This window comes from Anolis carolinensis, chromosome 1 (genome assembly GCF_035594765.1).
Source record: "Anolis carolinensis isolate JA03-04 chromosome 1, rAnoCar3.1.pri, whole genome shotgun sequence".
NCBI classification, from domain to species: Eukaryota; Metazoa; Chordata; class Lepidosauria; order Squamata; family Dactyloidae; genus Anolis; species Anolis carolinensis.
In genome coordinates this window covers 66,742,588-66,760,719 of record NC_085841.1, presented here as the reverse complement: position 1 = coordinate 66,760,719, position 18,132 = coordinate 66,742,588, and the positions used below count along the sequence as shown (strand labels likewise).

Genomic DNA, 18,132 nt, shown 5'->3' with positions numbered 1-18,132 from the left:
CAGGAAAAACTCAGCCGCTATCAGGACCTCAAGACTGAACTGCAAAGACTCTGGCAGAAACCAGTGCAGGTGGTCCCGGTGGTGATGGGCACACTGGGTGCCATGCCAAAAGATCTTAGCCAACATTTGGAAACAATAGACATTGACAAAATTACGATCTGCCAACTGCAAAAGGCCACCTTACTGGGATCTGCACGCATCATCCGAAAATACATCACACAGTCCTAGACACTTGGGAAGTGTTCGACTTGTGATTTTGTGAAACGAAATTCAGCATACCTATCTTGTTTGCTGTGTCATACAACGTCGTTGTGTCAATAATAATAATAATAATAATAATAATAAAAAAAAACTTTATATATCGCCTTATCTCCTAGAAGGGACTCAGGGTGGTTTACAACAAAAATACAGACATACAATACACAACAATATAAAAACACATTATTTCACAAAAATAAAATTTACATTAAAATAACAATCAGTAAAATCACAGCAGCTTCTAAGTAACATAGACCATGATCAGGAAAAGATGAGACTGTACATTATATTTCATGCCAAGTCGATGGAATAGCCAGAATGGAATTCATTCAAACACTTGCTGAAACCACCAGGTTTTGAGCTCCATGTAGAGTAGAGTAAGGGCCAGCCTAATCTCCTTAGGGAGAGCATTCCAGAGCCGGGGAGCCATTATTGAGAACGCCCACTCCCTCGTCCCCACCAACCTCGCTTGGGATGATGGTGGGAGCGAGAGGAGGGCCTCCCCAGCAGATCTCAAGGACCGCACCGGTTTGCAGGGGGAGAGGCAATCACGGAGATAGGCAGGGCTCAAGCCGTTTAGGGCTTTATAGGTCAAGACCTGCACCTTGAATTGGGCCCAGCAAGTTATCGGTAGCCAGTGGAGCTGCTTTAATAGGGGCAGTGTAGACTCATATAATCCCATTCGAAGCAGATAATCTGGATTATTTGATTTGATAATCTGGATTACATGGCAGTATAGAAGGGGCTTCAGTCACTGCCCCTAGCTGGCAGTGACAAAGATAGAGATGGTAGGAGAGGACAGCCATCCCACATTCCCCATCTGTCTGAGCGTGGGATCTCTATTGAGTCACTTGCCACTGGTTTTGCATAGGAACTGGCAGTGGGTGTCTGCATGACCAGAGGTGATGGCTTTCTCCTGTGTGTGTGTGTGTGTTTTAAAGCCCATGGTGCAGCCGCATTAAGTGGCTTTCTGTAGGTCAATCCAGATCAGCCTGCATGCATTTTGTGACTGCTTGCAAGCCTGATTCAACCTCACACCAACCTGAATGGTCAGTGTAGACATGCCCTAAGTCTACTTCCTCAGATTAATGCAATAAAATGTCTAGGAATAGATCTTTATGGGTGGGTTTTGTGTAGAAATAACTGTAGAAATGTGAAACATATGGATATGGGTGCCAAGTTTAGTTTTAATAATAATACTTTATTTTTCTGTCCTGCCACCATCTCCCCGGAGGGACTCAGGGAGGCTAACATGGGGCAGAGCCCAACACAGAAGCAAAGAATAACAAATTAAAACACATATCAATAACTAAAAACAATAATACAACAATCAAGTAAAATAATCAGTTAAAAACATACCATATCATAAAACATAGAATGGCTAGGTATGTTAAAGCAATAATATCAACCTCACCACTATGGATAAAAGGGCCGAGCACTAGAAAATACATAATTCTAAGGGCTTTTGATAAAGTGCATAGACGAGAGTCAGAGAGATGGCTGGGATAATGCGTGGTAGGATAAATAGGAAGGAAATAAAGTGCTGAAAAGTATGCATCAGTTTGTTGTTGAAGGCTTTCATGGCCTTGACTTTCCACAGATATATATATAAACCTTCCTTGCTAAGTTTCTCCATACCTCACAACCTCTGAGGATGCCTGCCATAGATGTGGGCAAAACGTCAGGAGAGAATACTTTTAGAGCATGACCATACAGCCCGGAAAACATACAACAACCCTATGCATCAGTTGTAGGGGTCTGTCCAATTGGTGGTTATTCAAACACATGCTGGCAGTGCCATGTCTTCAGCTGTTTAGTAAAGACAGACAGGGTTGGGGCCAGTCTGATCTTCCTAGGAAAGTTTTAAGTATGGTTATTGGAGAACAAAGCCAAGAAGGTAGACATTGCCTGAAGCCAAGATGTGTGGATGGCCACATGAATGACATGGGTTCTGTAGAGCAATATGGTAGTCTTCCAGATATCTCTTCAGAACTCTATCTGATAGCTCTTTCCAGAGGAGAGAGTTGTATGTGTCACACACCTTAATCCTAATTTTGCCTACTGCCCCCAATGTGGTGGATGACAGTCTCTGATTACTAGCACTAAAGGAAGTTAGAACTACTAACCTGCTAGCTTCTGTAGATGTAAGCATGGGTGAGATAAGCAGTCAAATGGGAACCAAACTGATAGCCCTGCCAAGCTGAACTGAAGACAAAACCAAACCAAGCTTAATGGCTGGTAGTTTGGGGGGGGGGGGGGGGTTGAATGTGGATATTTCTATATCTACAAATGTTAGTTGTGTTACCTTTGGCCATAATACCAGACTCAGCATGTAATTGATTTCAGCAAACCTCTCATTAGAAGCAGAGCTTCAAACATCTTGCATGTTAATGGAAAGTGAATCATTCACATTGATTTCCTTGAAGTCCAACATTTATACTATTGCAATACAAAGAAAGGCCTTTCTGAAGACATTGCTTCAGAAGGGTCTTTCTTCATATTGATTCTTTGCACTTTGTCTTTTCTGTTCTCAAACTTAGACAATTTCACAAATATCCTTGTCAAGACACTTATATATAGATCTCACCATGACAGGTCAGCATCACTTGTAACAGAAGACTGGCTGGCATATACGGTAGTTTCTAGGTTTCATGACATCGTTACCATAGCTCTGTTGCGGCAATGTTAAAAAAAACCAGCAATGGTAAAAGGTGTGGGAGACCATAGATCCTGGTCACAATGTTCTTTTATAACACTCCTACAGAGGATTGACTTCTCAGAGCTGAGAAGGGAATGTGGGAGCATGCAAAAAGGGAGTGTGGGAGTTTACAGAAAGGACCATTTTATAGTGTGCATGAGGAGCATATTGTTGGAAGTCAACCTCACACTGCTCAAGTCTGCAGTCCTCAATAAGGAGCACTTAGTTAGCTTTAGGCTAGGCTGAGGGAATCCCTCCCTCTCCCCTAGCTCCTGAATGTCTATTAATAAATCTATTTGTTTTCTCTCTGCCTTTCTCCTCCCATTTTTCCAACTGAAATCTCATGTTCTTTCCATCTTTGTATGCAGACCTCACTCTGTGTGTTTGAAGAAATGTAGTGTTTGCAGGGGTTTTCCCTTGTATTTGAACTTTAGAAGAATTGGACTTAGAGAGAAGCTTAGACTTAATTCTTTTCTATCAAGAAATATGGTTCTTATAGATTTTTAAAATAAACCTTTTGAAACTTTAAAGATTGAACTCTGCATCTTTGCCTCCTAAGCTCAAGAATTCTTTTGCAGCCACAACATGTCACCTTCTGCTTGCTGTGAGCTGACTGCTCAATCTAGTATCCTGTTTATATTCTTGGATGTTCTGCTAATTTTGGGAGAATTCCATATCAGAATGTAAGATCATACCATATCTCAGCATGCAACTGTGACATAATAAAACCTGTTTCCTAGCCATGATGGAGGAAATATTTCATCCATTTTTGTGTGGAAACAGAATACTATTACCCACAGATTTCATTTACAAATGCTCTTTTGGCATTTTCTAGATTCTCTGGGAGATTCTATGGTATGATTCCACCATATGTTGGCCATAGAGTCACACTGGAGGATCTAGCAATGCCTAAGAGTTGTGTCATATGCTCTATGATATGAACTCATTAGTTCAATAAGATTCACTACTGCCAGTGAACCATAGCCACACAAAGTCCTAGAACATATCCCTCATGGATAAGGGAGGGATCACACTGTGTACTACATCAATTTGAGGCATAAGTGTTTATTCAAAGCATTTGTGCGCTTTCAGTCTGGTAAATAATGGATTATTAATTTGTTTTTGTTTTGTTTCTTTCCTCAAACACCCAGAATGGTTATTATTCTTCCTAAATAAGTAGTGTTGAGAGTCAGCATCAAAATGCAGCCAGGGAACCCATAAGACTTTGTCCAGAGACATTTTGGATTTAGAAAGATCCTCATAAGTACAGCCTAATTCCTATTCCCTTCCTCACATTTAATAAAACAAGACACCTATATTATCCTGCCTTGAGCAAGAGAGAAATTTGTACATGTGATCATTCCCACAAATAGCCCCTGAGCTTCATACCTACATACATGCATACATACATACTTAGGCCTTTGCAGTGGGCAACAGCAGGACTCACAGTATCACAGTATTCTGATGCCAGAACCCTTCGTGTGAACAGCAAAGCATACTACAGAGTCTCTTTCTCTAGGCTACTGTGTATCCTAGGTCTGTCCCTCAAAGATGGTTCACTAATGTAGAAGTGGACACACCAAACATCAGCTTGCAGAGAGCTCTTTCAGATCTGAGACCCCTCCACACTACACAATTACAGCACAGACAACCTCTTCACATGGAGCTAAAAATCAGCAGCATGCGCCAGATTAGCTCAGGTCACTCAAGAAGCCCACCGGCTCCCATCAAATGACACTGCCATGGCTCCGTAGGTGAGGGAGGGCATAGTTGGCACATGCTGCTGCCACAGCGACATGAGAAGGCTCCCGTGTTGCCACTGAAATTCATGAGGGGATGCCGTGCTCTCCACATTCCCATCTGATCACGCTCAGCTAGAGCTGGGTGATATGGGGCATGGGGTATCAGGTTCCCCACATCCCTCAATGAAGTAGAGCACCTCCGGCAGCCATGTGACAAGGTCATATGTTACACTTTACTTGCCAAGGCAACATCCTATGGGATTCTGAGAGATGCAGTTTAGGGATGATTATTCAGAATTCTCAGCCAGAGAGCTTCTCTTATGCCTAATCAAACTATACATTCCAGGATGCCATTGGATAAAACCATGGCAATGAACATTGAATAACACCACTATAATTGTGTTGTGTGAATGGGCACCTGGAAATGGTCATGTGGCAGCTAAAGAAGTCCTTTGCCTTCATCTAGAATGGCAAACAGCCCTGTGCGGTAATTTTCATTTCCAAATACAGTAGAGTCTCACTTATCCAACCTCCGCTTATCCAACGTTCTGTATTATCCAATGCAGTTGGCTTTTTAATAGTCAAGGATTTTGTAGTCAATGTTTTCAATACATTGTGATATTTTGGTGCTAAATTTGTAAATATAGTAATTACTACATAACATTACTTTGTATTGAACTGCTTTTTCTGTTGATTTGTTGTAAAAACATGATGTTTTGGTGCTTAATTTGTAAAATCATAACCTAATTTGAGGTTTAATAGGCTTTTTCCTTAATGCCTCCTTATTATCCAACATTTTTGCTTATCCAACATTCTGCCGACCTGTTTATGTTGGATACGTGAGACTCTACTGTACATAGATGTTCACCTTTCTGGCTTTTTATCTTTCCATGAGATAACAGCACATCAGTGAATCAGAAAAGTAATTGAATATGCCGTTAATATATATAATATAGCTCAACAAATGTTTGTCTATTATATATTGATGTAGGTTGTATGAGACCAATATGCCTCAGTTTTATTTCTCATCTTGATTTGTACAAGTGTGAAGCTATATGGTGTTCCATGGACTGCTGGTGGTCCACAAGCCAGCAACCTTTTGGCCTCCAACTCCCAGAATTCCTAGCCATTGGACAAGCTGGCTAGAGTTTCTGAAAGTTGGAGGCCAGAACAGCTGGAGGGCTGCAGGTTTGTGCAGGTCTACAATAAATTTCCTGAAAAGAAACATTGATCTCAAATATGATGCCAGTCCCTGGCACATTAGAAAATAAAATATTGTCCCATTACATCAGATAGGTACCAATCCATACAATCAACGGAAGGGTACCAATCCATACAATCAACCAAGACAATGGGTTTGAGTTTTATTGTGCGCCATCAAGTCATTTTCAACAGGGCTACCCTAAGGTAAACCTATCATGATGTTTTCTTGGAAAGATTTGTTCAGAGGTAATCTGCCTTTGCCTATGAGGCTGAGAAGGTGTGACTTGCCCAATGCACCCACTAGGGTCTCACAAGTAAGCAGGTATGAAGCTTGATCTCCTAAAGTGTAGCCCAGTGCTCACACTATGACACCACATTTGATCCTGGCCTTAAATTTATCATTTACTTATCTTTTCAACCCAGACAGGAAGAGTAGGAGGGGAAGCATTTGTGGTGGTTTTCTCAGCTAGGGAATACCAATCCCTTGTAGTCTAAGTGCAGACATGACATTTTAAAAAGCATTTATTTTCTGAGCTGAGTTTAGGTGGGTTGGAATTAAATGTTATATTGATAAAGTAGAAAGAACTGTCCAGAAAAGGCTTCTGCTTAGAATGAAAAAGAAAAAAAATGGAAATACAGACATTGTGTTGTTGAAGGCTTTCATGGTTGGAATTACTGGGTTGCTGTGAGTTTTCTGGGCTTGTTCCAGAAGAATTCTCTTCTGACATTTCACCCACATCTATAGCAGGCATCCTCAGAGGTTGAGAGGTCTGTTAGAAACTAGGCAAGTGGGGTTTATGTATCTGTTGAATGTCCAGGGTGCGAAAAAGAACTCTTGTCCATTTAAGGCAATTGGCCACCTTGATTAGCATTGAATGGCCTTTCAGCTTCAAAGTGGCTGATTTCTGCCTGGGAGAATCCTTTGTTGGGAGGTGTTACCTGACCCTGATTGTTACATGCTTGGAATTCTCATTTTCTGAGTGTTGATCTTTATTTACTGTCCTGATTTTAGAGGGTTTTTTTTAATACTGGTAGCCAGGTTTTGTTCATTTTCATGGTTTCCTCCTTTCTGTTGGAGGAATTTCAATGTGGATTTCAATGGCTTCTCTGTGTAGTCTGACATGGTGGGTGTTAGAGTGGTCCAGCATTTCTGTGTTCTCAAATTATGTCCTGTGTCCAGGTGTGGTCGACCACCGGCCATCTGCATTCAACCTAATCTGACCTACAACTGGGAGTTCCACAGATCCACCAGAACCATACTGGAATTGATTAACGAATGGAATGTATGCTCCAGTGGCAGTTTAAGTCCTGTCTCTTTTCCTATCCACCTCTGACAATGTATCAACCCCCAAAATAAAAAGTATCACTTCTTTTTAACTCATAGTGGTTAATTTGTTTCCTTTCCTTGGCTCTCGGCATGAAAACCTCTCTCCATTTCCCTTCTAATCACAACCGCCATTTAAACTCCGGCTGGAAAAGCCTCCGGGACTTCTCCAGCCATTGATTAACATGGTGGGCACACATTTTGAGCCATAACTCTCCCAAACCTGCATGAAGCATGCCTATCTTCTATTTTCATAACTTTTCTGAGCCCCTGGTTCCAGGACAACCAACGGCGCCGAAATTTGATAAGTTTAAAATGCAAGAACAGCTGATTGTCAAACCGGGGATTTCCTCACTGCGCTTTGTTTTTCTCGATGAAATCCAACCCGCAGAAGATCGGACTACATGCAGGCACCGAGAGGGTCATCCAGGAGCCCTCTTGTGCTTCGAGCCATCTGCCCCCACCTCGGAGACCTTTCCCTGCTGACCTTTGACCATATGACCCCACTGTGGATATCCATTAAAAGCCTCTATTTCTTTTAATTTCATATTTCTCTGCAAGGATAATGAACTGAACTTATGGCTGGGCAGTGGGCTGATGAACTGATCCCATGAATTACCCTGTATATCCTGCATGTCTTTTCCCCCCCTTCCTATTATAAATTATATGTTACATTATAAATTATATGTTACATTATGAATTATAGAATGACCAAGGTTTTGCCCTTGCTAAGCGGACCAGATGAGCTGGGCATCCTGCCCTGAAGGGATTTTCAGATACTTATCTTGCATGGACAAATAAATTGGGTTATTTCTCCCTTGACTTTGGAGCAGGGCCATCAAGCGAGAGATTGCCCACCTTTGTTGACATTTCATTTACACATCGGACAGGAAGGTCCGGATTATTCCGACAGCTCTCCTTTTGTCAATGGATTGGACTCATTCCAAAAGTAAAGTTTGTGCAACAGCTTCCTAGTGCCTGACAAGCCTGTCAGACACATATGTAGATTGCGCCCATTCAGAAGCACCGTGAGGGCTCAACCGGGCTCTCGGTGTACACATTGACTCATTTACCCATCTATTGCCTGTGGCCTAGCCCACCCCCTCGTCTGATTGGCTGAGACGCCGGACCGTAGGAAGCCCTCTGATTGGACAAGGTTCCGCTCTGTCCGATCGAGAGCCAATCAGCGCAAGGCAGGGAGGAGGGAGGTGGGCGGGAAATTTAAATCTCTCCACCTGTCTTTTTGCTTATAAAAACTGCTGTACGATACTGGGGGATATGTCATTTTAGCGAATGATTGAGTTTTGACATCTGCGTCAGGTGAATAAATATCAACTCGGTCATCTCTCTTCACGGCTCTATGGTGAGATTATTGGAGGAACGCGGCAAATTGATCTGTAGTGCCTCCCGCTTGCCAGGATTTTTGAACCTGCAACCGGAAGGCATTGAGTCTCCCTAATTCAGAGGAGAACCCCTAAATTTTGGCTCGATAACACAGGTTGGTTCATCAAACGCTCTGCTATGGTTGACTTCTTTGAATGAAGTAGTCTGCAGTGCCTTTCATGTTCCTTGATTTGTGTTTGGGCACTGCGTTTGGTGGTCCCTATGAAGACTTGTCCACAGCTGGCCAATTACAACATTCACACTTGCCTCAAACAAACAAGAGTTCTTTCTCTCACCCAGGACCTCCCACAGATACATAAACCCCACTTGCCTAGTTTCCAACAGACCTCACAACCTCTGAGGATGTCAGCCATAGATGTGGGCAAAACGTCAGGAGAGAATGCTTCTGGAACATGGCCATACAGCCCAGAAAACTCTCAGCAGCCCAACACAGACATTGTTTCTGATTAAATGTCAATGCGGCTTTTTAACCAATGGAAAAGTCATGGCTGGTGAGGAAAAAATGAAACGTTTGTACAAAGCATCTTAGGGATTAGCTGAGGAGTCCAGTGGCCACAAATAAGGCAAAGCAGAACTGTTTTGGAGAACACCTCCTAAAAGCACACGCAGTTCTCCTCATTCTTTTCCTTCCCCATTCTTGCATTCACATAGCTAAGCCAAACACTCATATAGACAAGCCTGGCTATTGAACACCACTTTCATTATCTCTAATAGAAAAAATAATCATTTGCAGGTCAAAATTATTTTTAAAAACAAGCATTTAAAATTTTTATTCAGTTACAAACCATCATATAACTTACCTTGCATCATTCATACCAATATCTTTAATCTGTAGAATTTCATAAACATAAATACAGTCATATAATCTCAAGACTGAAAACCAGCATTCCTCATTGACCTCATACTGATAATGATATATCAGAAAATCATTAATTGTGCTGGTATTGGTACTCATAACATAATCACAGGGGGCTATCTATGACAGTAGTACACACACATTCACAAATGATATTTCATTAAAAAAATATCCAAAAGCTCCAAATACAACCTGGATCTGGCAATGACTGAAAAAGTGTAAAAGAAGCATATAACAGATTAGAGCAGAAATTAAGACAAACATTTTTAATTCTATTACATGCATGCATGTAATTGTGAAAAACAAAGTATGGATAATTTTCAATATTGCAGAAATACCTTGCCCATGTATATGATTCTCTTATGGTATGCTGAATGCTGTCAGGCACCTAACAGATGCACAAAGCAGAAAGAAATTGAAATCTTATCTCTCTTTTTTCTTTCCTCCTTCCTCTTGTATTGATGACTCAAGCATATGTTCTCCAAGGACAAAAACTTCCACTGATGGTGGTAGTCAGATCAGCAGTCACAAGCAAGCAATAACACAAAGCAATATTCAGGCAATATCAAAACCACATACTATTCTTCCAAGTGGAAAAACAGAATTCAGCCCCCTTTGCTCAGTACTATAAAGATGTGTGTGTGTATATATGTGTGTGTGTGTGTGTGTGTGTGTGTGTAAAAATACAAAGCAAATCTTAACTGAACTACATAAAGGCGAGAACTGACAAACAGCATCTTAATTTGTATTTTCACCATTTTATTTGTACAGATGAAAATGTATTTTCTGTCCTTTCTGCTGACACTTTAATACTGTGTTCCTTGTTAGGCATTTCATTTTCTTTTCATGATATTAGCAAGTTACAATGGTTTTTAAATACTTATTTCATTTTAGAAACCTGTCTGAGGATTCAAAATTATGCTGGGACACACCCTCGCTCTGAGGCTTCAAATAGTTATATTCTTGTGTTGTGAATGCAGAGTAATATTTTGTATTATTGACACTAGACACAAGAGCCAGAAAAAGCAGCTGAGGAAATTAGAAGGTCTTTGTGGGACTTGAGCCAAGTGTTGCCTCTCCACACTGTAATTATACTGCTTCTCATGCAAAACCAGAGCCCTTATGTTTACACGTGACAAACTGGTTGTGTCACTCAGAGAGGAAGTACAATAGTAGAGACCTACTTTTGGGCTATTTTAAAGAGGGAAAACTAATGCAGTTTCCATTTGCCCAACCTTTTTTTGGTTAATAACAGATTGATGTGAATGCACACAATGTGCTGCAGTTCTCTCACATGATGGCTACAAAAGAGTTGAGACAGACCGTTTTGTCAAGCAATGCAGTTTGGTACCCTATTGCATAAAAGCAGAAAATCCAGCAAAACTCTGGAAGCACGTTGTTTTCATCTGCTTAAGATTTCAGATACTGCTTTGAATCACAGCTTCCATAGGAGCTCAACTTCCTCGACCGATGATAGTGATTCTGGAAGCTAAAGTACAAAAAACCCGGAAGACCAGAGTTTGAGAAACACTGGTTTAGAGTATTTTTGTTCTAGCATTTAGTTACTCTTCATTTTTATACATCATCAACATCTCTAAAGCCATTGTACAGACACCTGCACTTCTTTCACATCAGTTGTTGCTGGACATCATCATAGAGTTTGAAGAGATCACATGGCCCACCTAGTCCAACCCCCCCCCCCCCCCGTCATACAAGAAAAGCACAATTAAAGCTCCACTGACAGATGGCCATCCAGCCTCTTTTTAAAAGCTTCCAAGGAAGGAGCTTTCAACACACTCTGAGGAGAGAGTTCTACTGCTGAATAGTTCTTACAGTCAAGAAGTTTTTCCTAATGTCCAGGTGGAATCTCCTTTCCTATAATTTGAACCCATTGCTCCGAGTCGAACAAACTTATCACATGAACTAGAAGAAACAGAGGGACAGCTGGGTGAGTCTGTCAGCTCGCATGCTGCTCCGGCGCGGCAACACTTCCAGCCATTCCCTCAGGGGACACTTCACACAGGGAAAGTGTTGCTTGAGCGGCGAAGATCCATGCTGACTCCACTGGAGCCAGCACAACACAGGCAGGCCCCCGTGAAGCACTGTACAATGCTCCAATTCCACTTATGGGCAGGGCCTCTCCCAGATGTCCAGTGATGTGGTATGGGCAGCATGTCCATCCATTGCTGGACTAGCAGGTAAACATCTTAAGATGCTTCCCAAGCCCCATCTGATGAGGTCCCCAGTCTCCAGGGCAGCAGAAAATAAGCTTGCTCCCTCCTCGTCATGACATCATTTCACATATTTATACATGGCTATCATTTCTCCTTTCAACCTTCCCTTCTGCAGGCTATACCCAGCTCTTTAAGGCGCTCCTCATAGGACATGGTCTGAAGTCCTTTGATCATTTTAGTCACCCTGCTCTGGACACCTTCCAGCTTGTCAATATCTCTTTTATACTATGGTGCCCAAAATTGGACACAGTATCCCAGGTGAGGTCTAACCAAAGCAGAAAACAGAGGCACCATTACTTCCCTCGATCAGGAAACTCTACCACTTTTGCAGTGTTCAAATACTTCAGACAAGGGTTCTTTCTCCCACCCTGGACATTTCAGATATATATACACTCCACTGGCCTCATTTCCAACATACCTCTGAAAATGCCAGCCACAGATGCAGGCGAGAATGCTACTGGAACATGGCGATACAGCCCAAAAAACTCACAGCAACTCAGTGACTCCAGCCATGAAAGCCTTTGACAACACATATACCCTTTTTGATGCAGCCCAAAATTCCATTGGATTTTTTAACTGCTGCATCACAATGTTGGCCCATGTTAAACTTGTTGTCCACGAAGACTCCAAGATCATTTTCACATGGACTGTTGTCGACCCAGGCATCACCCATTCTCCATCTTTGCATTTCATTTTTCCTGCCTAGGTGTAGTATCGTACATTTGTCTTTGTTGAAATTCATTTGTTGGTTTTGGCCCTGCTCTTTAATCTGTTAAGGTCATTTGAATTCTCTCCTCTGGAGTATTAACTATCTGTAATTTGGTGTCATCTGAAAACTTGATAAGCATGCCCTCTAAACCTTCACCCGAGTCATTAATGAAGATGTTGAATAGTACTGGGCTCAGGACTGAACCCTGCGGCACTCCACTAGTGACTTCTTTCAAGGATGAAGAGGAACCATTGGTGAGCACCCTTTGGGTTCAGTCACTTAACCAATTACATATCCACCTAATGGTAGCATTGCCTAGCCTTATTTGACCAGTTTGTTTTGCAAGAAGGTCATGGGGGACCTTGTCGAATCATCCTTGCAATCAAGATATGCTACATCCATAGCATTCCCTGCATCTACCAAGCTTGTAACTCTATTGAAAAAAGAGATAAAATTAGTCTTGCATGAGTTGTTTTTGAGAAATCCATGCCGATTTTTAATAATAAAAAAATCCCTTTCTAAGTGATTGCAGACTGCCTCCTTAACAATCTGCTACAGAATCTTTCCTAGTATTGATGTCAGACTGGCTAAATTGTAATTATTTTCCCTTCTTGACGATAGGGACATCATCACAATAAATCATCAAAATAAATAATAAAATGTCCCTTAAAGCATGTCTACTAAAACAAACAGAACCACATAATGTTAGCAGTGACATGCATGCATGACTATAACCTACTATGTGATTATATGGTATCCCATGGCTACATCTTTTCACAAGAGAAGAGGTTGCTATGAGACACAAGGCATCAGAAATGATCTGGCTGCTTTTTCCGCTCTGAATTATATTGAATGCTTCACCACCCGCATCACCCCATTGCTTCCACCTTCAGTTTATCAGTCTAAAATGGATTCTCAGCAGTGAGCTACAGACACATGCCACATGTATTCTAAGGGCATTTTCACAGGTGAAAAACTAAATCATTTTATTTCATGTTCATTTTTGGTGAGATAACATGACTGAACTCTTTAAATACCTCAAAGTTTGTCACAGAGAGAAGGGGTCAGTCCTGTTTTCTACTGCCCCAGAGGATAGAAGCAGGCCTAGTAAGTTGAAGTTACAAGACAGTAGATTTTGTTTGCACATTATAGGGAATTTCTTCATGGTACAAGTGGTTTGGCAATGGAATGATGTCTGTCTTGTCACATGAGGCAAGGTGGGTAACTATTAGAGACAGACTTTCCCATGATAGGAGCCTATGTGTGTAATTCCCTCACCAGAAATCTTTCTTGGTGCCTATCTTATCGGTGCCTATCTTAAGGGAACCTAGTGAAGACTTTAGCATCACAAACATTTTAACAATGTCTTCTTAATGCTTATACATATTAACATGCTTTTATCTTGCTGCTAGAAGCTTTTTTGCACATGGATGAAAATACTTCGTTGTCAAAAGTTGATGTGTGTTTTTGCACAACATCCTCATCTTTCAAAAATTTCGCATTTTTCTCCTTCCATAGCCAACATTCTTCAACTGCAAAATAATTAAATTAATTTATGGATACCATTTTAAAATAGTCAAACTTCTGTTATGCAATGAATAACCAACTCCTGTAGGGAAAAGGTTCGTAAGGCGAAAGTGCAAAACGAGCTCTGGCTCGCCAGAGACATTAAAAACAATAAAAAGGGCTTCTTTGCTTATGTCAGTAGGAAAAGGAAGAACAAGGAGGCGATAGGGCCTCTGTGAGGAGAAGATGGGATAATGCTCACAGGGGATAGAGAAAAGGCAGAACTACTTAATGCCTTCTTTGCCTCAGTTTTCTCACAAAAAGAAAGCCAGCCTCAACCTCAGCAACATGGAGTGGATGAAGAATTAGGGGAAAACCAACCCCAAATAGGGAAACAAGTTGTCCAGGAACACCTGGACGCTCTGAATGAATTCAAGACCCCAGGGCTAGATAAACTACATCCACGAGTATTGAAGGAATTAGCAAAAGTTATTTCGGAACCACTGGCAATCATCTTTGAGAGTTTTTGGAGAACAGGAGAAGTCCCAGCAGACTGGAGGAAAGCAAATGTTGTCCCTATCTTCAAGAAGGGAAAAAAGGACAACCCAAACAATTACCGTCCGGTCAGCCTCACGTCGATACCAGGCAAGATTCTGGAAAAAATCGTTAAAGAAGTGGTCTGAAATCACTTAGAAATGAATGTGGACATCGCTAATAGTCAACACGGATTTATTAAAAACAAATCATGCCAGACTAATCTGATCTCTTTTTTTGATAGAGTTACAAGCTGGGTAGATGCGGGGAACGCCATGGATGTAGCATATCTGGATTTCAGTAAGGCCTTTGACAAAGTCTCCCATGACCTTCTGGCAAACAAACTAGTCAAATGTGGGCTAGACAAAACTACAGTTAGGTGGATCTGTAATTGGCTAAGCGAGCGAACCCAAAGGGTACTCACCAATGTTTCTTCTTCATCCTGGAAGGAAGTGACAAGTGGAGTGCTGCAGGGTTCCGTCCTGGGCCCGGTTCTGGTCAACATCTTTATTAACGACTTAGATGAAGGGTTAGAAGGCATGATCATCAAGTTTGCAGATGACACCAAACTGGGAGGGATAGATAATACTCCAGAAGATAGAAGCAGAATCCAAAACAATCTTAACAGATTAACAGATGGGCCGAAACTAACAAAATGAAGTTCAACAGGGACAAATGCAAGATACGCCACTTAGGCAGAAAAAATGAAATGCAAAGATACAGAATGGGGGACACCTGGCTTCACAGCAGTACATGTGAAAAGGATCTTGGAGTCCTCATGGACAACAAGTTAAACATGAGCCTACAATGTGATGCCGCAGCTAAAAAACCAATGGGATTTTGGCCTGCATAAATAGGAGTAGAGTGTCTAGATCCAGGGAAGTCATGCTACCCCTCTATTCTGCCTTGGTCAGACCACACCTGGAATACTGTGTCCAATTCTGGACACCGCAATTGAAAGGAGATGTTGACAAGCTGGAATGTGTCCAGAGGGGGGCAACTAAAATGATTAAGGGCATGGAGAACAAGCCCTATGAGGAGCGGCTTAAAGAGCTGAGCATGTTTACCCTGAAGAAGAGAAGGCTGAGAGGAGACATGACAGCCATGTATAAATATGTGAGGGGAAGTCATAGGGAGGAGGGAGCTAGCTTGTTTGCTGTTGCCCTGGAGACTAGGACGCGGAACAACGGCTTCAAACTGCAGGAAAGGAGATTTCACCTGAACATTAGGAAGAACTTCCTCACTGTGAGAGCTGTTCTGCAGTGGAACTCTCTCCCCCGAGGTGTGGTTGAGGCTCTTTCTTTGGGGGCTTTTAAGCAGAGGCTGGACGGCCATCTATCGGGGGTGCTTTGAATGTTATTTTCCTGCTTCTTGGCAGTGTGTTGGACTAGATGGCCCCTGAGGTCTCTTCCAATTCTGATTCTTTAATTCTACGATTCTATATAAAGTCAATCTATGCCTGTATTTGAAGTTGATGGGAAGCCCCTATAATATATATAGACATGGCTCTTGGCTTCAAAACTAAGCTCTTCCTTTTGGTACATTTCCATTGATTGAGCAAGAAAGCTCCTCCTTTAGTATAGAAACTTTAGAAAACTTTCTCTTAGAAATGTTTTTTTTAAAGTCATTCCAAAGTGTTGTAATATTGCCATGAATTTGGGGAGTGGGGGAGAGAAAGAAGGTGCTATTTCAATAATAACAAACCATAATGTGGTGCAGTGGGATAGTATTTAGGGTGGTCTTTCTTCTCCTCTTGAGGTACATAAGACCTCCGGATATGTAGGGGATACATTCTTTGCCAGGCCACAGATAGATGAAATTATGGATACAAATGAACACTGCTGAACTACCTCACTTCTGGTCCCAGCATACCAAATAGTGGAGGGCCTAGAGATTTCAAGAGAAATCATTTAATGCAATTCTATGGTAGCTTACAGGGAAAATATACCATAGAAATTTCTTGGAAAATATAGCAAGAGACTGTTTTCCAAGTGGGAACAGGTAAGACAATGAAACTGCAGATTTGAGGGGGGTGGGGTGTCTTACTGTATTTCTATATAAGGATTGGAAATAATTGCCAATACATTTGTTTTCTGTTATGTTATCATGTGATAATGATGACATTAAAAAAGAAAAGAAAAATGGCCAGGAAATGGAAAGGGACCAGTCCATTGCATACAGCCATCAACATGTAAGAACAAGTTGTCTGCCATGGATGGCTAAAAGTGGTAGATGTAGGACAGAGGAGGAAGAGGAAAGAGGTAGTAACCAAAAGGAAATATACTGAGAAATTACCATAAATGGAATAAGTGCCACAGGAGAATGTGAAAATTAAAACCACTTTTGCTGTTAGTAACCCACAGGAAAGAAAGTTCTTAATACTGTTTTTAAGAGTGAAAAAGAGCAGATATTGATTATAATTTCATATTCTCTTTTTTTGTTGGCAATTTTTCTCAGTTTTATATTATCCTGACTTAAATTATTCTTTTTAAAAAATATACGTATATTCTTAATGTCTTGCAAACTATCCAGTCAATGCTGGTTATTACAAGGTATAAAACTGGAAGCAACAAACAAACAAATCATGGAATGCAAGCTGTCATTTTGAAAAAAATATTTGCAGGGATTTTTAGCTGATCCTGGAGCATCACATTGTCTCGAACATACTTCCAAACTTTCATTGGTTTTGTTTTGTTTTGTTTTTTTGCAAAGCCCTCATCTCCCTCTTATGGTTATTAGTGGATTAAAATGACTGAAAATAATTGGGTACAGATTGATTGATTGAGATCTGATAACACTCTATGCACAAGCACTTTTTATAATAATTCTTCTCTAGCATTAAATCTTAGTCACTTTAAGGGGAAATTGCAGCAGTACTAAACTTCCTAATACATTTATCAGTAAGACATAATTTAATACAGATGTTAAGTTACCTGTGATTATCTACCATAACTAGATAACATTGCTACAAATTTTGCTCCCACTTCCTTCCTGTATTTCCATTAACAACAAGGAAACATGCCTCAATATAACACTGAAATAACTGATCTTTCTTGCTATTTTGAGTTTTTGCCTTGCACCTTATTTTTTAGTGAGTTCACTAAATATACCAACTGAAATTAGAGACATCCCACTGATTCCAGGGGGGTCTATTCTAAGTACGAAAAAGTCTGTATTCAACTAATCTCTATTATCTGTTTGTTTAAACCACCTATTTAACAAAAGCAGTACTGTCACAAGAAACAATAAAAATGCACTAGAACAGGAAATATGTTCAAAAGCAAAAAACACAGTTTCTACAATGCAACAGTGTGCAGACCTTGTTTGTATCAGTGCCATGAAAAAGAAAGAACTACAAAATAGGAGTACTCATACAAAATTTCCCATGTGGAAATAAATGAACTTCTGTATATGTGATTACAATTGTCAAAACTTTCAGTGCATCAAGACAGCTAACACACACGTACAAGAAACACATACCTTTTTGAGGAAGAATTTTTGAAATTTCCGATGAGACAGCTTTATCATTTTTATTCAGCATTGAAAAAGATCCCAGTTGTTGGATTTTTTTGAACAAATCAAACCATTCTTCCAGAGACTTCCACCTTTCATCTTCTCTGGTTATCTCTCTGTAGCTGCTTAACCCCATACGTCATACCAGACA

The 18,132-nt window shown here is 40.9% G+C and overlaps 1 protein-coding gene across 3 annotated transcripts in view; it reads right to left on the bottom strand.

Annotated features, from left to right (window-relative positions):
• The window catches only part of rps6ka2 (ribosomal protein S6 kinase A2), a 282,808-nt gene that overhangs the window by 234,209 nt on the left and 30,467 nt on the right, over positions 1 to 18,132 (bottom strand). The window contains exon 1 of one of the 3 annotated variants that reach the window (XM_062976281.1): positions 17,949 to 18,110. The exons of the other annotated variants lie outside the window; for them this stretch is intronic. Coding sequence (XP_062832351.1) covers positions 17,949 to 17,996 — 48 coding nt within the window. The 5' untranslated portion in view covers positions 17,997 to 18,110. Of the gene's footprint in view, positions 1 to 17,948; positions 18,111 to 18,132 lie in introns of those variants that run through there. 3 annotated transcript variants of the gene reach the window in all.